The sequence below is a fragment of the Salmo trutta genome, chromosome 16, assembly GCF_901001165.1.
Source record: "Salmo trutta chromosome 16, fSalTru1.1, whole genome shotgun sequence".
In the NCBI taxonomy this organism is placed as follows: Eukaryota; Metazoa; Chordata; class Actinopteri; order Salmoniformes; family Salmonidae; genus Salmo; species Salmo trutta.
This window is the reverse complement of record NC_042972.1, coordinates 40,065,001-40,085,183: the sequence shown is the minus strand read 5'-3', so window position 1 is coordinate 40,085,183 and position 20,183 is coordinate 40,065,001. Positions and strand designations below refer to the sequence as shown.

Sequence of the window (20,183 nt, the reverse complement as noted above, 5' to 3'; positions counted from 1 at the left end):
ATCCCAGTGGAAAGAGGGGAAACCGGCCAGGCAGAGACAGCAAGGGCGGTTCATTGCTCCAGCCTTTCCATTCACCTTCACACCCCTGGGCCAGACTACACTTAATCATAGGACCTACTGAAGAGATGTGTCTTCAGTAAAGACTTAAAGGTTGAGACTGAGTCTGCGTCTCTCACATGGGTAGGCAGACTATTCCATAAAAATGTAGCTCTATAGGAGAAAGCCCTGCCTCCAGCTGTTTGCTTAGAAATTCTAGGAACAATTAGGAGGCCCGCGTCTTGTGACCGTAGCGTACGTGTAGGTATGTACGGCAGGACCAAATCGGAAAGATAGGTAGGAGCAAGCCCATGTAATGCTTTGTAGGTTAGCAGTAAAACCTTGAAATCAGCCCTTGTCTTAACAGGAAGCCAGTGTAGGGAGGCTAGCACTGGAGTAATATGATCAAATTTTTTGGTTCTAGTCAGGATTCTAGCAGCCGTATTTAGCACTAACTGAATTTTATTTAGTGCTTTATCCGGATAGCCGGAAAGTAGAGCATTGCAGTAGTCCAACCTAGAAGTAACAAAGGCATGGATGAATTTTTCTGCGTCATTTTTGGACAGAAAGTTTCTGATTTTTGCAATGTTACATAGATGGAAAAAAGCTGTTCTTGAAACAGTCTTGATATGTTCTTCAAAAGAGAGATCAGGGTCCAGAGTAATGCCGAGGTCCTTCACAGTTTTATTTGAGACGACTGTACAACCATCCAGATAATTGTCAGATTCAACAGAAGATATCTTTGTTTCTTGGGACCTAGAACAAGCATCTCTGTTTTGTCCGAGTTTAAGAGTAGAAAGTTTGCAGCCATCCACTTCCTTATGTCTGAGACACAGGCTTCTAGCGAGGGCAATTTTGGGGCTTCACCATGTTTCATTGAAATGTACAGCTGTGTGTCATCCGCATAGCAGTGAAATTTAACATTATGTTTTCGAATGACATCCCAAGACGTAAAATATATAGTGAAAACAATTTGTGGTCTTAAAACGGAACCTTGAGGAACACCGAAATTTACAATTGATTTGTCAGAGGACAAACCATTCACAGAGACAAACTGATATCTTTCCGACAGATAAGACCTAAACCAGGCCAGAACTTGTCCATGTAGACCAATTTGGGTTTCCAATCTCTCCAAAAGAATGTGGTGATTGATGGTATCAAAAGCAGCACTAAGATCTAGGAGCACGAGGACAGATGCAGAACCTCGGTCTGACGTCATTAAAAGGTCATTTACCGCCTTCACAAGTGCAGTCTCAGTGCTATGATGGGGTCTAAAACCAGACTGAAGCGTTTCGTGTACATTGTTTGTCTTCAGGAAGGCAGTGAGTTGCTGCGCAACAGCTTTTTCAAAAATTGTTGAGAGGAATGGAAGATTCGATATAGGCCGATAGTTTTTTATAATTTCTGGGTCAAGATTTGGCTTTTTCAAGAGAGACTTTATTACTGCCACTTTTAGTGAGTTTGGTACACATCCGGTGGATAGAGAGCCATTTATAATGTTCAACATAGGAGGGCCAAGCACAGAAAGCAGCTCTTTCAGTAGTTTAGTTGGAATAGGGTCCAGTAAGCAGCTTGAAGGTTTAGAGGCTATTATTATTTTCATCATTGTGTCAAGAGATATAGTACTAAAGCACTTTAGTGTCTCCCTTGATCCTAGGTCCTGGCAGGGTTGTGCAGACTCAGGACAACGGAGCTTTGGAGGAATACGCAGATTTAAAGAGGAGTCCGTAATTTGCTTTCTAATGATCATGATCTTTTCCTCAAAGAAGTTCATGAATTAATCACTGCTGAAGTGAGAGCCATCCTCTCTTGTTTCTCATGGTCCGAGAGTCTAAGGTGCCTTTTGGCAAACTCCAAGCAGGACGTCATGTGCCTTTTACTGAGGAGTGGCTTCCGTCTGGCCACTCTAGCATAAAGGCCTGATTAGTGGAGTGCTGCAGAGATGGTTGTCCTTCTGGAAGGTTCTCCCATCGCTACAGAGGAACTCTGGAGCTGTGACAGAGTGACCATTGGGTTCTTGATCACCTCCCTGACCAAGGCACTTCTCCCCCGATTGTTCAGTTTGGCCTGGCGGCCAGCTCTAGGAAGAGTCTTGGTGGTTCCAAACATCTTCCATTTAAGAATGACGGAGGCCACTGTGTTCTAGGGTACCTTCAATGCTGCAGAAATGTTTTGGTACCCTTCCCCAGATCTGTGCCTCGACCCAATCCTTGGGGTGGAACCCAGAGGCCAGGCTGGCAGACGACCCAATGAGGGCACAGAACGCCTTCCAGAACTTGGACGAGAGCTGAGGTCCCCGGTCGGAGACCATGTCCACGGGCAGTCCATGGATCCGGAAGATGTGCTGCACCATGAGCTGGGCCATCTCCTTTGCTGAGGGTAGTTTGGGGAGACCCGCAATACAGACAACTCTGGGTGTTGATCCTGTATTACCATTCCGCTGGCGACAGCTCAGCTCTGCCTAGTGGCATACTGTAGGCTCAGGAAGCGGTGACTCTGCCGTCTTTGGCAGCCCTCGGGGCAGGTCGGGAGGCCTCGGATTCTCTCGGCAACGAGACCGTCGGGAGCTTCCGGGATGACTTGGAGGCAAGGTGGGATCTCGGGCCGTGCGAGCAAAATCCAATCTCCTCTCCCTCCGTCATGCCCGTAATCGCCCATCGATACGGATGGTCAAAGTGATGAGGGAATCAAGCTCTGTAGGTAACTCATCAGTAGGCATGAGGAATCAAGTTCTGTAGGAAAGCTCGTCCTTGACCTCCTCCGAGACGCTGTGCAGGAACACATCGAACAGTGCCTCTTGATTCCAAGCGCTCTCCGCTGCCAACGCGTGGAAATCCACCGCATAATCAGCTACACTGCGGGAGTCCTGCCGAAGCTGGATTAGCTTCTGGGCGGCCTCTTGCCCGGAGAACGTGGCATCAAAAACCTTCCTCACTTCTCCCACAAACCCCTCCAGACTAGCGCTGTTGTTCCCACACGGCAGTAGCCCAGGTGAGAGCCCTCCTGGACATCAGCGTGATGAGGAAGGCTATCTTTGAGCGATTTGAGGAGGAGGAGGAGGGCTGAAGCTCGAAGACGAGGGCACACTGAGCTAGGAATGCCTGACAGGTGCTCGGCTCTCCATTGAAGCGTTCCGGAGGAGGTAAGCGGGGCTCCCAACGAAGATGGCGTGACCGATGAGACGGTGCTGCTAGCAGCTGAGTGGGGTTACCACCGTGGTAGGCGGCCTCCCAGACAACCCGTGGATTTGCTCCAGCAAACTGTCCAACACCCGGTCATGGCGTTCAGACAACGTTTGGACCCACTCCACAAGGCCATGAACCAATTCCTCGTGCCTACTGATGGTGGCTCTCTGGGAGGAGATGTCATTGCGTAGCTGGCCCGGGTCTGCTGGGTCAGTCATGTCCAGTTCATACTGTCAGGAATCAAGGTAAAACCCAGATGTAGACACATCGAATTGACAATGGTTTAATATTCCAACAGGGGCAGGCAATAGACAGGTCAAGGCAGTTAGGGGTCAGTAAACCAGAGGTAGGGCAACAGTACCGGACGGCAGGCATGCTCAGGGTCAAGGGCAGTGGTCAGGCAGACGGGCTCAGAGTCAGGACAGGCAAGAGTCAAAACCAGGACGGCGAGAAAAAGAGAGACTGGGAAAAGCAGGAGCTGAGAACAAAAACGCTGGTTGACATGACAAACAAGACGAACTGGCAACGGACAAACAGAGAACACAGGTATAAATACACAGGGGATAATGGGGAAAATGGACGACACCTGGAGGGGGGTGGCAGCAATCACAAGAACAGGTGAAACAGATCAGGGTGTGACAGATAGATCCTTAGGGATTTGGACACTGAGGAACTTGAAGCTCTCGACCCGCTTCACTACAGCCCTGTCGATGTGAATTGAGGTGTGCTCGGCACTTTGTTGATTGTAGTCCACGATCAGCTCCTTGTCTTGCTAACATTGAGGGAGAGGTTGTTGTCCTTCCACCATACTGTTTAGTCAACAGACTTAATGATGGTGTTGGAGTCATCCGTGGCCACGTTGTCATGGGTGAACAGGGAGTACAGGAGAGGACTAATCACACACCCCTGAGGCAGCCCATGTTGAGGGTCAACGTGGTGGATTGGGTCAGCGTGGTGGATACAGACTGGGTAAGGGAGAGGTTGAAAATGTCAGTGAAGACACTTGGCAGCTGGTCAGCGCATGCTCTGAGTACGTGATCTGGTAATCCATCTGGCCCTGTGGCCTTGTGAATTTTAACCTGTTTAAAAGTCTAACTCACATCGGCTATGGACAGCATGATCACACAGTCAACCAAAACAGCTGGTGCTCTCATGCATTGTTCAGTGTTGCTTGCCTCGAAGTGAGCACTGAAGGCACTTAGCTTGTCTGGTAGGCTCCTGTCAGTGTGCAGCTGGTGACTGGGTTTCGCTTTGTAATCTGTGATAGTTTTCAAGTCCTGCCACATCCGACGAGCGTCAGAGCCAGCGTGTTAGGATTCGAACTTAATCCTCTATTGATGCTTTGCCTGTTTGATGGCCCGTCGGAGGTCGTAGCAGGATTTCTGTATAAGCATCCGGATTAGTGTCCCGCTCCTGAAAAGCAGCAGCTCTAGCCTTTAGCTCAGTGCGGATGTTGCCTGTAATCCATGGCTTCTGGTTGGGATATGTACGGTCACTGTGGGGACAACATCGTTGATGCACTTATTAATGAAGCTGATGTGACTGATATGGTAAACTCCTCAATGCCATCGGATGAATCCCGGAACATATTCCAGTCTGTGCTAGCAAAACAGTCCTGTAGCTTAGCAATCGCTTCACCAGACCACTTCCTTATTAAGCGAGTCACTGGTACTACAGTACTTCCTTTTTGAGTTTTTACTTGTAAGCGGGAATCAGGATAGAGTTATGGTCAGATTTGCCAAATTGAGGGTGAGGGAGAGCTTTTTATGCGTTCCTGTGTGTGGAGTAAAGGTGATTTAGAGTTTTGTCTCCTTGTTGCACATGTGACATGCTGGTAGAAATGAGTTAAAACGATTTCTGTTTCCCTGCATTAGATAAGAAAAAATAAGAAACCTGCACACTACTCTTGCTAGTATCACTGCTCTTAATTAAGCATTTTTTGTATATATATATATATGTGTGTTTTTTTGCTAGTATCACTGCTCTTTATTAAGCTTGATATATCGGCCTCAAGGCTTTCATCAGAGCTTTTGTCAGATATTTTTTAAATTAGCACCCATATGTAGACATAGCTCCACCCACATCCGTTCAAAGCATCGAATGGGGTTAGAGTCCCTGTATTAAAATCACCGGCCACTAGGAGCATTTTCTTGTTCGCTTATGGGTCGTTAACAGCTTGTTGAGTGTGGTCTTAGCGCCGGCAATGGTTTGTCGTGGTAAATAGACACGAAAAATATATTAAACTCTAAAGAGATATTCTAACTCAAGCGAGCAGAACGTGTGGATTTTAAAATAATCGGTTCAAAGACATACATCTGGTTTATTAGAAGCAATTATTGGTACCATGTTTGTTAAAAAAACCCACGAAGATCGACATTTGTCCATTCACTATAACCGGGGATCCTCTTTTCTGCGAACAATGTCGTACCCTGCAGTAATGCGGTTGCCTTTAATGAGGGGGGCAGTCGTTCTCCCCTGATTGAAGCGCGATGCTTGTGAAGCTTCAAACTGTGCTTCTCGTCCGTTTATCAAGCAATCCCACTTCATATACGACATACAAATATCTAAATACTGATCAAATTCAACGTTAAACTGATGTTGTGACAGTTTAACTCCTTTGGAATGTATCATTATTCTACGTTAGACTTCGCGATTTAAATACAGGCAAATATGTAGGCAACTATCTTTACCGGCCATTCAAGGGAACGGAGTTTTTCCCTAGATAGCACAGCTACAAAGTCAAAATTGCCTTTAAAAATTCATAAAAACTAAAATTTGCTTTTTGGTCTTAATTTGTGGTTAGGGTTAGGCATACGGTTAGCAGTGTGGTTAAGGTTTGGGCTAGGTTTAAAATATTTTAAGAAGAGAAATTGTAGAAATAGGCGGGGTTTATGACTTTGTGGCTGCATTAACTAGTGACAACCATTAACGGGCGACAGACTTGTTGATGTTGAGTTGGCACTTTGGCTTTTGATGTGAATTTTTTTTTTTATGTCTGTGAGTAGGAGGCATGTGTTTATATATTATTTTAAAACGAATTTGACTTGGTTTATTCATAGCGGATCCATCCCATTTGTGCATGTGCTTATTTGTGAGACGGTGGTCAATCATCCGTTATAAATCAAAATACTTCGTTTTCTGTATGGATCATTACATATTCTGCTTCATTACTTCGTTTACTTTCTGTGCAGGCTAACAAGGAGAGCAGCAGATGACGACGCGATGTCATTACGGAGAGGTCAGTGTTGTTACATTACATACATTTGCAACAATGTGGGGTAACTAGCCCCCCCCCCCCCCCCCCCCCCCCCCCACACACACACACAAGAAAAATGTCCATTTACTGAAGAAGAAAAAAAGCCATGTTTGGTAAAATTTGGTGTGTGTATGATGATCATGCTTAGGCAAATAAACTATGAAGGGAAATAAGTGGCTGCAGTTTACACTATTGTAGTTATTTAATTAAATGTCATTTTTAGAAAAGGGACGTTTTTCCCAAGTAAATAAATCAAATATTGAAACAAAATGCCATTGCACATCTCACTATTAATATCCTCACAGTAACTAGGTTTCCTTCCAATTGGTGACAAATGTTCATGTGAATATTCAAAAATGCGCATAAAGAGAATATGCACATTATCCCACCAAGGTGTTTCCACCGAACTGACTTGTTGCAGATAAAATCAGTGTGGGATGACGTAGTCCACATGTATTTTTTCGCTTACGTTTTCATGTACCGAGGGCCGCTCGAGTGGCACAGCAGTTTAAGGCACTGCATGCAGTGCTAGCTGTGTTACAACAGATCCTGGTTTGATACCGGGCTGTGTCGCAGCTGGCCGCGACTGGGAGACCCGTGAGGAGACCCACAATTGGCCCAGCGTCTTCCGGGTTAGGGGAGGGTTTGGCCGGCAGGGATGTCCTTGTCCCATCGTTTTGCCGGGCACATGCACGCAGACGTGGTCGCCAGGTGTATGGTGTTTCCTCCAACACATTGGTGCGGCTGGCTTCCGGGTTAAGTGTGCATTGTGTCAAGAAGCAGTGCGGCTTGGCAGGTTGTTTTTCGGAGGACTCACAGCTCTGGACTTTCGCCTCTCCCGAGTCCGTAAGGGAGTTGCAGCGATGAGACAAGACTGTAACTACCAATTGGATATGGCAAAATTGGGGAGAAAATGGGGAGTAAAAAAATAAATAAAATACTTCTCATCGCATTTTCAACTTGTCACAAACTGTTGCATTAAATAGTAATTGTACCTACTTTGGTCTTGGTACATGCGCTCTAGCCAACAGCTCTCAGATACAGTGCAGGTATGCTGTGCGGGTAAATTAGTATACATGATGAGATTATTATGGATAAGAGAGAGAATATTTGTCAAACGGCAGTCAAGCGTCTTGTTTTTTATTTATTTCACCTTTATTTAACTAACCTCCAGACGAGCTTCAATGCCATATAACTCTCCTTCCATGGCCTCCAACTGCTCTTAAATGCAAGTAAAACTAAATGCATGCTCTTCAACCGATCCCTGCCCGCCTGTCCAGCATCACTACTCTGGATGGTTCTGACTTAGAATGTGTGGACAACTACAAATACCTAGGTGTCTGGTTAGACTGTAAACTCTCCTTCCAGACTCACATTAAGCATCTCCAGTCCAAAATTAAATCTAGAATTGGCTTCCTATTTCGCAACAATGCATCCTTCACTAATGCTGCAAAACATAACCTCGTAAAACTGACCATCCTACCGATCCTCGACTTCGGCGATGTCATTTCCAAAATAGCCTCCAACACTCTACTCAACAAATTGGATGCAGTCTATCACAGTGCCATCCGTTTTGTCACCAAATCTCAGCTCACTGGTCACCATAGCAGGACCCACCCGTAGCACGCGCTCCAGCAGGTATATCTCACTGGTTACCCCCAAAGCCAATTCTTCCTTTTGGCCGCCTTTCCTTCCAGTTCTCTGCTGCCAATGACTGGAACGAACTGCAAAAATCACTGAAGCTGGAGACTCATATCTCCCTCACTAGCTTTAAGCACCAGCTGTCAGAGCAGCTCACAGATCACTGCACCTGTACATAGCCCATCTGTAAATAGCCCATCCAACTACCACTTCCCCATACTGTATTTATTTATTTGGCTCCTTTGCACCCCAGTATCTCTACTTGCACATTCATCTTCTGCACATCTACCATTCCAGTGTTTAATTGCTATATTGTAATTACTTCGCCACCATGGCCTATTTATTGCCTTACCTCCCTTATCCTACCTCATTTGCACACACTGTATATAGACTTTTTCTACTGTATTATTGACTATGTTTGTTTATTCCATGTGTAACTCTGTGTTGTTGTATGTGTCAAACTGCTTTGCTTTATCTTGGCCAGGTCGCAGTTGTAAATGAGAACTTGTTCTCAACTAGCCTACCTGGTTAACACAGTCTCCAAAAAAAGGGCCAGAGGTATACAGAATGGTGTCGTCTGCGTAGAGGTAGATCAGAGAATCACCAGCAGCAAGAGCAACATCATTGATGTATACAGAGAAGCGAGTCGGCCCGAGAATTGAACCCTGTGGCACTCCCATAGAGACCCCCACAGAGGTCCGGACAACAGGCCCTCTGATTTGACACACTGAACTCTATCAGAGAAGTAGTTGGTGAACCAGGCGTGGCAATCATTTGAGAAACCAAGGCTGTCGAGTCTGCCGATAAGAATGTGGTGATTGACAGAGTCGAAAGCCTTGGCCAGGTCTATGAATACGGCTGCACAATAATGTCTCTTATCAATGGGGGTTATGATATCGTTTAGGACCTTGAGCGTGGCTGAGCTGCACCCATGACCAGTTCTGAAACCAGACTGTATAGCGGAGAAGGTACGGTGGGATTCGAAATGGTCGGTAATCTGTTTGTTAACCTGTTATGGCTAGGGGGCAGTATTTTCACGGCCGGATAAAAAACGTACCCGATTTAATCTGATTATTACTCCTGCCCAGAAACTAGAATATGCATATAATTATTAGCTTTGGATAGAAAACACTCCAAAGTTTCTAAAACTGTTTGAATGGTGTCTGTGAGTAAAACAGAACTCATTTGGCAGGCCAAAACATGAGAAGATTCTGTACAGGAAGTACCCTGTCTGACCATTTCTTGCCCTTCTTGATTATCTCTATCCATTACAGTGGATCTCTGCTGTTACGTGACACTTCCTACGGCTCCCATGGGATCTCAGAAGGCGGCAAAAAGCTGAATCGTGGCTTTGCAGGCTCTGGCTGAAAAACATTAGCGCGTTTGGATAGTGGCCAGTAACAGTACTATGAAACTCAGACTCGTGCACGAGGGGATAGCATGCTTTTATTTTCTCTCTCTTTGTACGTATACACGCTTTGCCGGTTGGAATATTATCGCTTTTTTACGAGAAAAGTGGCATAAAAATTGATTTTAAACAGCGGTTGACATGTTTCGAAGTACGGTAATGGAATATTTAGAAATCTTTTGTCACGAAATGCGCCATGCTCGTGACCCTTATTTACACTTCGGATAGTGTCTTGAACGCACGAACAAAACGCCGCTATTTGGATATAACAATGGAGTATTTTGAACCAAACCAACATTTGTTATTGAAGTAGCAGTCCTGGGAGTGCATTCTGACGAAGAACACCAAAGGTAATCAAAATTTTCTAATAGTAAATCGGAGTTTGGTGAAGGCTAAACTTGGTCGGTGTCTAAATGGCTAGCCGTGATGGCTGGGCAATCTACTGAGAATATTGCAAAATGTGCTTTCACCGAAAAGCTATTTTAAAATCGGACATATCGAGTGCATAGAGGAGTTCTGTATCTATAATTCTTAAAATAATTGTTATGTTTTTTGTGAACGTTTATCGTGAGTAATTTAGTAAATTCACCGGATGTTTGCGGGGGTATGCTAGTTCTGAACGTCACATGCTAATGTAAAAAAGCTGGTTTATGATATAAATATGAACTTGATTGAACAAAACATGCATGCATTGTATAACATAATGTCCTAGGGTTGTCATCTGATGAAGATCATCAAAGGTTAGTGCTGCATTTAGCTGTGGTTTTGTTTTTTGTGACATTATATGCTAGCTTGAAAAATGGGTGTCTGATTATTTCTGGCTGGGTACTCTGCTGACATAATCTAATGTTTTGCTTTCGCTGTAAAGCCTTTTTGAAATCGGACAGTGTGGTTAGATTAACGAGAGTCTTGTCTTTAAAATGCTGTAAAATATTCATATGTTTGAAAAATGGAAGTTTTTGGATTTTAGAGGATTTGTAGGGGTCCAGATTTTGCATCTCTTTTCAGAACATCAGCTATCTAGATTTGGGTGAAGGAGAAATGGGGGAGGCTTGGGCGAGTTGCTGTGGGGTGTGCAGGGCTGTTGACTGGGGTAGGGGTAGCCAGGTGGAAAGCATGGCCAGCCGTAGAAAAATGCTTATTGAAATTCTCAATTATAATGGATTTATCAGTGGTGACAGTGTTTCCTAGCCTCAGTGCATTGGGCAGCTGGGAGGCGGTGCTCTTATCCTCCATGGACTTTACAGTGTCCCAGAACTTTTTTGAGTTTGTGCTACGATGCAAATTTCTGCTTGAAAAAGCTAGCCTTAGCTTTCCTAACTGCCTTTGTATATTGGTTCCTAACTTCCTTGAAAGTTGCATATTACATTTACATTTACATTTTAGTCATTTAGCAGATGCTCTTATCCAGAGCGACTTACAGTAGTGAATGCATACATTTCATACGTTTTCATACATTTTTTTTTTTTCCTGTACTGGTCCCCCGTGGGAATCGGACCCACACGGGGGCTATTCAATGCTAATGCAGAATGCCACAGGATGTTTTTGTGCTGGTCAAGGGCAGTCAGGTCTGGAGAGAACCAAGGGCTATATCTGTTCCTGGTTCTACATTTTTTGAATGGGGCATGCATATTAAGATGGTGAGGAATGCACTTTTTAAAGAATAACCAGGTATCCTCTACTGACGGGATGAGGTCAATATCCTTCCAGGAAACCCGGGCCAGGCCTGCTCGCTGAAGTGTTTTAAGGAGCGTTTGACAGTGATGAGAGGTGGTCGTTTGACTGCAGACCCATTACGGAAGCAGGCAATGAGGCAGTTATCGCTGAGATCTTGGTTGAAAACAGCAGAAGTGTATTTGGAGGGCATGTTGGTTAGGATGATATCTATGAGGGTGCCCGTATTTATGGATTTAGGGTTGTACCTGGTGGGTTCATTGATAATTTGTGTTTGAGGGCATCAAGCTTAGATTGTAGGATGGCCGGGGTGTTAAGCATGTCCCAGTTTAGGTCACCTAACAGTACGAGCTCTGAAGATAGATGGGGGGGCAATCAATTCACATATGGTGTCCAGGGCACAGCTGGGGGCAGAGGTTGGTCTATAGCAAGCGGCAACGGTGAAAGACATGTTTCTTGAAAGGTGGATTTTTAAAAGTAGAAGCTCGAATTGTTTCGGTACAGACCTGGATAGTAAGACAGATCTCTGCAGGCTATCTCTGCAGTAGATTGCAACACCACCCCCTTTGGCAGTTCTATCTTGTCGGAAAATGTTATAGTTAGGGATGGAAATTTCAGGGTTTCAAGTAGTCTTCCTAAGCCAGGATTCAGACACGGCTAGGACATCCGGGTTGGCAGAGTGTGCTAAAGCAGTGAATTAAACAAACTTAGGGAGGAGGCTTCTAATGTTAACATGCATGAAAACAAGGTTTTTACGGTTACAGAAGTAAACAAATGAGATCACCTGAGGAGTAGGAGTGGAGCTAGGCACTGCAGGGCCTATATTAACCTCTACATCACCAGAAGAACAGAGGAGAAGTAGGATAAGGGTACGGCTAAAGGCTATTAGAACTGGTCGTCTAGTACGTTCGGAACAGAGAGTAAAAGGAGCAGGTTTCTGGCCGCGATAGAATAGATTCAAGGCATAATGTACAGTCGTGGGCAAAAGTTTTGAGAATGACACAAATATTAATTTTCACAGTCTGCTGCCTCAGTTTGTATGATGGCAATTTGCATATACTCCAGAATGTTATGAAGAGTGTTCAGATGAATTGCAATTAATTGCAAAGTCCCTCTTTGCCATGCAGTGGAAATGTTTTTTGGGGATTCAGTTCATTTGCATTTCAGCCCTGTCACAAAGGACCAGCTGACATGTCAGTTATTCTCTCGTTAACACAGGTGTGAGTGTTGACGAGGACAAGGCTGGAGATCACTCTGTCATGCTGATTGAGTTCGAATAACAGACTGGAAGCTTCAAAAAGAGGGTGATGCTTGGAATCATTGTTCTTCCTCTGTCAACCATGGTTACCTGCAAGGAAACACATGCCGTCATAATTGCTTTGCACAAAAAGGGCTTCACAGGCAAGGATATTGCTGCCAGTAAGATTGCACCTAAATCAACCATTTATCAGATCATCAAGAACTTCAAGGAGAGCGGTTCAAATTTTGTGAAGGCTTCAGGGCGCCCAAGAAAGTCCAGCAAGCACCAGGACCGTCTCCTAAAGTTGATTCAGCTGCGGGATCAGGGCACCACCAGTACAGAGCTTGTTCAGGAATGGCAGCAGGCATGTGTGAGTGCATCTGCACGCACAGTGAGGCAAAGACTTTTGGAGGATGGCCTGGTGTCAAGAAGGGCAGCAAAGAAGCCACTTCTCTCCAGGAAAAACATCAGGGACAGATGCATGTTCTGCAAAAGGTACAGGGATTGGACTGCTGAGGACTGGGGAAAAGTAATTTTCTCTGATGAATCCTCTTTCCAATTGTTTGGGGCATCCGGAAAAAAGCTTGTCCAGAGAAGACAAGGTGAGCGCTAGAATCAGTCCTGTGTCATGCCAACAGTAAAGCATCCTGAGACCATTCATGTGTGGGGTTGCTTCTCAGCCAAGGGTGTGGGCTCACTTACAATTTTGCCTAAGAACACAGCCATGAATAAAGAATGGTACCAACACATCCTCCGAGAGCAACTTCTCCCAACCACCCAGGAACAGCTTGGTGATGAACAACGCCTTTTCCAGCATGATGGAGCACCTTGCCATAAGGCAAAAGTGATAACTAAGTGGCTCAGGGAACAAAACATTGATATTTTGGGTCCATGGCCAGGAAACTCCCCAGACCTTAATCCCATTGAGAACTTGTGGTCAATCCTCAAGAGGCGGGTAGATAAACAAAAACCCACAAATTCTGACAAACTTCAAGCATTGATTATGCAAGAATGGGCTGCCATCAGTCAGGATGTGGCCCAGAAGTTAATTGAAAGCATGCCACTGCGGATTGCAGAGGTTTGAAAAAGAAGGGTCAACACTGCAAATATTGACTCTTTGCATCAACTTCATGTAATTGTCAATAAAAGCCTTTGGCGCTTATAAAACGCTTGTAATTATACTTCAGTATTGCATTGTAACATCTGACAAAAATATCTAAAGACACTGAAGCAGCAAACTTTGGAAATTAATATTTGTGTCATTCTCAAAACTTGTGGCCACGACTGTACAGACAGGTATGATAGAATGTGAGTACATTGGAGGCAAACCTAGGCATTGAGTAATGATGAGAGAGATATTGTCTCTAGAGACGTTTAAACCAGGTGATGTCACTGCATATGTGGGAGGTGGAACTAAATGGTAGGTTAAGGCATATTGAGCAGGGCTAGAGGCTCTACAGTGAAATAAGACAATCACTAACCAGGACAGTAATGGACAAGGCATATTGATATTAGGGAGAGGCATGCGTAGCCGAGTGATCATATTGGTCCAGTGAGTGGTTGGACTGGCTGGAGACACGGTGATTCAGACAGCTAGCAGGCCAGGGATAGCAAGCTAGCAGAAGGGCCTTAGAGGGACGTCGCGACGGAGGAAAGTCTCTTTTAGCCTCCACGTGCGGTGACGTCTATAGACCAGTCGTGATGGATTAGTAAGGTTCAGATTAGCAGAGGGGTCCAAGTCCAAATGGGAAAATGAGTATTGTGGCCCAAGAAATAGGCCGATGGATCTATTCAGCTAACAGTCCAATATGCTCTAGACAGCTAGCAGGCTAGCAGATGGGCATTCAGGGGACGTCGCGACGGAGGGGCCTGTTGGGGGAAAAAAAACCTTGGGCAGATAACGTCGGTAGTCCAGTCGTGATGGATAAGCAGGGCTTTGTTGAGGACAAGGGGCCCAGGCCAATTGGCAAAATAGGTATAGTGGCCCGAGAAATTGGCCAATGGGCCTGTTAGCTAACAGTCCGATATGCTCTAGACAGCTAGCAGGCTAGCATTCAGGGGACGTCGCGACGTAGGGGCCAGTTGACTACTCCCTCAAGCAGATTACGTCGGTTGGCCAGTCGTGAAGGATCAGCGGGGTTCCGTGCCCCGTACCGGCAGTCGAAGGGGTCCGGGTATTGTAGCCCAGGAGTGGCTGATGGGCCTCTTCAGCTAGCCGGGAGATGGGCCTAGCATGGGCTAGCTCCAGGCTAATTGGAGCTTGCTTCGGGACAGACGTTAGCCAGGAGTAGTCACTCGGATTGCAGCTTGCTAGCTGCGATGATCCAGGTGAAAAGGTTCAGAGCTTGCGGTAGGAATCTGGGGATATGGAGAGAAAATAGGTCCGGTATGGTATGAATCGCGTTGTACAAACTGGCGAGAGCTTTCCAAGCTAAAGGTTAGCTGATGACCGCTAGCAGTGGTTAGCTGACTACTAGCTAGTAAGCTGGCTAGCTTCTGTTGGGGGATTCTGGTTCCGAGGTAAATAAAAATACTTTAGAAAAAAACAGATCCACACCACATTGGGTGAGGCGGGTTGCAGGAGAGTATTTTGAAGTTGAGGTTTAGAAAAATATATAAAAGATATGCGAAGAAAAATATATAAAATTATATATACATGGGACACGACAAGACGAAGGACAAAGACGTCTGACTGCCACGCCATCTTGGATTCAAGATAATCATGTCACCCAGTGGTGTAAAAATACTTTAAAGTACTACTTAAGTAGTTTTTTGAGGGGTTATCTGTACTTTACTGTTTATATTTTTGTCAACTTTGACTTTTACTTCACTACATTCCTAAAGAAAATTTTCTTTTTTACTCCATACTGTTTCCCTGACACCCAAAAATGCTCATTATATTTTGACAGGGAAATGATCCAATTCACTAACTTATCAAGAGAACATCTCTTGTCATCCCTACTGTCTCTGATCTGGCAGACTCACTAAACACAAATGCTTCGTTTTGTAAATTTTGTCTGAATGTTTTTTTATTACCTTTATTTAACTAGGCAAGTCAGTTAAGAAAAAATCTTATTTACAATGACAGCTCACCAGGGAACAGTGGGTTAACTGCCTTGTTCAGTGGCAGAACAAATTATTTTTACCTTGTGAGCTCGGGGATTCGATCCAGAAACCTTTCAGTTACAGACCCAACGCTCTAACCACTAGGCTACCTGCCACCCCAAGTCAATAAAAAAGAATAGGAAAATTGTGCCGTCTGGTTTGCTTAATATAAGGAATTTGAAATGGTTTATACTTTTACATTTGATACTTAAGTACATTTTAGCAATTCCATTTACTTGTGACACTTAAGTATATTTAAAACCAAATACTTTTAGACTTTTACTCAAGTATTTTACTAGGTGACTTTTTTACTGGGAGTCATTTTCTATTAAGTTATCTTTACTTTTACTCAAGTTTGAATACTTTTTCCCACCAATGATGTCACCAGAATATGACTCTCAATATTTATTGAAAAGGAGCATCAAGATCACCATGCACTTTCACCACCATGTGAAGTTCATCATAATTTATTTCATCTGTAGCCTAATAAACTGCATGGTTTCCCGAGTCAGTGGGAGGACTACACACCATGTCATTGCATAATTCCAAGTTTACTTTGATATGATGGTTGTTACAGTATATCAATATTTGCGCAAAAAGGTGTTTCCACTGCCATTTCTTGCATAATTAATTTTACAGACACAAAAAGATCCCACTATGTCAAACGAACAAATGATCTGTTGGCATTTTTTAAATTGTAAAGAAAATTACTGTTTCCGTCACAGCTGTCGTGATTTTTTTATATGGTATTATTTTACTCTCTTAAAACCTGTGGCTAGAAATGTGGTTTGTGAGGACCCTCTTTTAATTTTCACGCCAAATCATCCTACAGCAGTCAAGGAAAGTGTTGGAATCATTTGTTGTGACACAGTGGCTTCTGTGAGAATTACATGAGGGGGCAAACAATTCAAGGAGCTTAAAATATATTTTTTATTTCTATGGTGCTATAATTAGTGTTCAGTGTTGTCAGGAAGGGGATCCGTGACTGAACTGTAGGGAACACTTTTCTTCAGTAGGATGAGAACATCTAAAGAGTAAGTCCAAAGGCCGGCAGATGGCGATATTGAGTCGTTTCATCTTACTGTCCAAAGGCAATGCAAGATGAAACGACTCAATATCGCCATCTTCTGGCCTTAGGGCTGTCTCTTAAGCTGTTCTCATCCTTTCTTCTCCCTGCTCTGTATTTTTCAGTAAATGTGGCCATCCTTGTGCTGCTGGCAGTAGCATTTCTGATCATCGTGCAACGGAATCTCCTGAATCTCAATGACTTCCTTAGAAGTGAGAATCCAGGTAAATGTTTCCATATCTGGTAGTGGGGGTAATTCTTCAACACTGTTTTCTCAAATAACATTTAGGGTGCTGATGGATAATGTGTAGTGTTCTGCATTGTGTGGTTTTTATACCACTGACTGCATTACAGATCACCCTGATCTAAACTGAAGTGAATTGAACTGAATGTTCTTCTTACAGATGCAGTGCCAGGTATGATTCTGCCATTTGAGTCTGAGTTTTCTCCTGAGCTCAGACCAGACCTTGTGAGAACTGGGGAGATGATCCCAGTGGTCATTACTGCTGCAGAGGAGAGACTGGGAGCTGTGGTGGCTGCCATGAACAGTGTCTACCAGAACAGCAAAGCCAACATTGTGTTCAACATTGTGACCATGAATGACACTGTGGATCACCTCAAGTGAGTGATTAACACGTTACCTCTGCCATGCTGTTAATAAAAAGCACAACAGAGACTTGTTTGAGGCTGAATGATGTTAGCGTGTTTTAATGCCCATTTCAATCCCCAGGGTGTGGATGACTAAGACTAAGCTTAACAATGTCAAGCACAAGATCATCATATTTGAGCCCCAACTTCTCAATGGGAAGATTACCAAAAATCCTCAGAAGCTTGACTCTGTGAAACCGGTGAGGCAGACCACATGTATTATCAGTGTTATAGATGTTGATATTCATAGATAATACAGTGAGCTCCTAAAGTATTGGGACAGTGACAATTTTGTGTGACAATTTCTTTTGGCTCTGTATTCTAGCACTTTGAATTTGAAATGATACAATGACTGTGAGGTTAAGTGCAGACTATCATATTTAATTATTATTTTTAACTTTAGTTTATTTGGTAAATATTTTCTTAACTCTTTCTTGAACCTTATTGTTGGTTAAGGGCTTGTAAGTAAGCATTTCATGGTATGTGACAGTTTTATTTCAATTTGGGGGTATTTTCATCCATATCGGGAGAACTGTTTATTCTATTCTTATTTACAATAAAAGTTACACCAAAATGACACAATATACATACTGCTGTTAATATTAATACTACTTGTTTGCTTTGTTTGTTTTTGTTTTAGTTGACCTTTGCCAGATTTTACATGCCGGTATTCATACCAGATGCAGAAAAGGCCATTTATTTGGATGATGACATCATTGTACAAGGTAGCTCTTAACTGAACATGACAATGTTTGGCACAGTAAGATTATTTCTTAACTGAAAGAGAATAAAGAATGAAAAGTAAACATATGTTTGCAGGGGACATCCAAGAGCTTTTTGACACAAGCCTAAAGTCAGGTCACGCAGCTGCGTTCTCAGACGACTGTGATTCTGCATCCGCAAAGGGCATCGTTCGAGGGGCCGGGAACCAGGTACACAACGCCAGCTGTAGACTCTTTTTTTTTTTTAAACGAGTGATTAAAGCCTTTATATAAAAACTAATGATATGAAAGCATATTTATTTGTACTTTTTGTCATATATCAAATATTGGCAATATTTGAATCATCTCAAGTATGTATTCCTTTAGAACAATTACATTGGCTTCCTGGACTTTAAAAAAGAGGCCATCAAGAAGCTGGGCATGAGGGCTAACACGTGTTCCTTTAATCCCGGAGTGATCGTGGCCAACCTGACGGAGTGGAAGCGTCAGAACATCACCAACCAACTGGAACACTGGATGGAGCTCAACGCACAGTAAGTCACATGGAGGGCCACACAGCCACAGTGGCAGAATTCCCACAGACCTCCAGAGATAAAACAATAAAAAACACAGATTGTAGACAATTGTGAAGCATTCAATTTGAGTTTATTTGCTTTAATTTTATTCCATTGTCAGAGAGGACCTCTACAGTAAGACCCTGGCAGAGAGTATCACCACACCTCCCCTGCTCATTGTCTTCTACAAACACCACTCCAGCATCGACCCCATGTGGCACGTCAGACACCTAGGTAAGAACTGTTACTATGGTCTGGCGAGAAATGTGTATTTGATTAGATAGACTTCATATAATGTAGCGAGTTTCCCCACTGAGCCAACAGCTGTTTTCCCACCAATGTGTTTGCACTTGCAGTGGAGAGAGAGCACACGTGCGGGGGTAAGAGAAGTTAAGCTTGCTAAGGACGAACCGTTCATGGGGGGGTGGGGGGGTGCTTTGCTGTCTGTCTCCATGTTTCCCAAACAATGAGCTGCAGACAGCCCTGGCACACTTTGTGATGTAATGTTGGATAATAAAGTACAAACAAAGGTTGTTATTATTACAGTATCATCATTGCCCTTTTGTTTGCATAGAAACACTCAGTATTGCTCTATTTTCAGGGGCTACTGGTGCTGGAAACCGCTACTCTCCCCAGTTTGTGAAAGCTGCCAAACTCCTCCATTGGAACGGACATTACAAACCATGGTCCAGGACCTCTTCATTCACCGAAGTCTGGGACAAGTGGTATATTCAGGACCCCATGCGTAAATTCCATCCAGTTCGGAAACATGCAGGGGACAAGTAGACTAAAGCAGGGATGTGACCAGATGACAGTCTGCCTCTACCTGTCTGTCCTCCCAGAGTGACTTCTCAGGAACCCTAACGTGATGCAAGCCCATTCCAGTGATATGTCTGTTTACCATGCAGCGGTGTTGTAGATCTCAGGCAGAGACAGGGGCATGTTCCATAGGATGTTATGGATACATCTCAATAGTCTAGTGGTCTTCTGTCTTATTTTTTCACATCAATGCAGATGCACCAATGGTTCTATGCTTAGCTTCATGAGACGATAATCATGTGCCTATCCCTCTAACAATTTGCCAAGATTGCCTCTTTCCTTAGACATTTACTTTGATTCATTACTGTCAGAACAAGGATCAATGTTTGTTACTGCCGGTTGTCTCGCACTTTAACTTTTGTATATCACTACCACAACACTAAACTTTACACAACAGTTATAAACCAGCTTGAAGCCTACTATCCTTTCTCTTGATTGCATTTTGCAAAGGATGGATATAATGGTATACACAAACCACTATGGTATCAATACATGTGCAATAGCTGAAATGGATATGGGATAAGCATGTGTCGAATAGCTTATTTACATCATTGACACTTATCTAGAGTGTATACATTCTCGTGCTGGTTGCCCGTGGGTATTAAACCCACACTATGCTCTACCAACAGTCACATGGGACTGACTCCTATGGTTTTTATTTTTAAAGTATTCTCAAGCGCTACACCTCCTAAATGTGGTGATTGCTCATTTTTATACTCTTTGTACAAAGGATTATTCTAGCAGATATAAATATTCAAATTGTGTCATCCTTTTGTAAAAGAAGCTTAATAAAACCAAGTCAACTAGCTGGAGTCTTGGTTATGTTATC

The 20,183-nt window shown here is 43.8% G+C and overlaps 1 protein-coding gene across 2 annotated transcripts; it reads left to right on the top strand.

Moving 5' to 3' along the window:
- Positions 1 to 6,109: 6,109 nt before the first annotated feature.
- Positions 6,110 to 20,160, top strand: glt8d1 (glycosyltransferase 8 domain containing 1). 2 transcript variants are annotated; one of them, XM_029694379.1, is made up of 10 exons: positions 6,110 to 6,218; positions 6,413 to 6,459; positions 16,737 to 16,835; positions 17,016 to 17,232; positions 17,342 to 17,459; positions 17,900 to 17,984; positions 18,079 to 18,191; positions 18,348 to 18,514; positions 18,657 to 18,769; positions 19,137 to 20,160. In XM_029694379.1, exons 2-10 carry the CDS (start codon positions 6,444 to 6,446, stop codon positions 19,319 to 19,321), a joined length of 1,113 nt encoding a protein of 370 aa, XP_029550239.1. In that variant the 5' UTR covers positions 6,110 to 6,218; positions 6,413 to 6,443; the 3' UTR covers positions 19,322 to 20,160. The 2 variants fall into 2 exon arrangements, with proteins under 2 accessions (XP_029550239.1, XP_029550238.1); XM_029694378.1 differs by having other exon boundaries at positions 6,127 to 6,229.
- Positions 20,161 to 20,183: the final 23 nt, after the last annotated feature.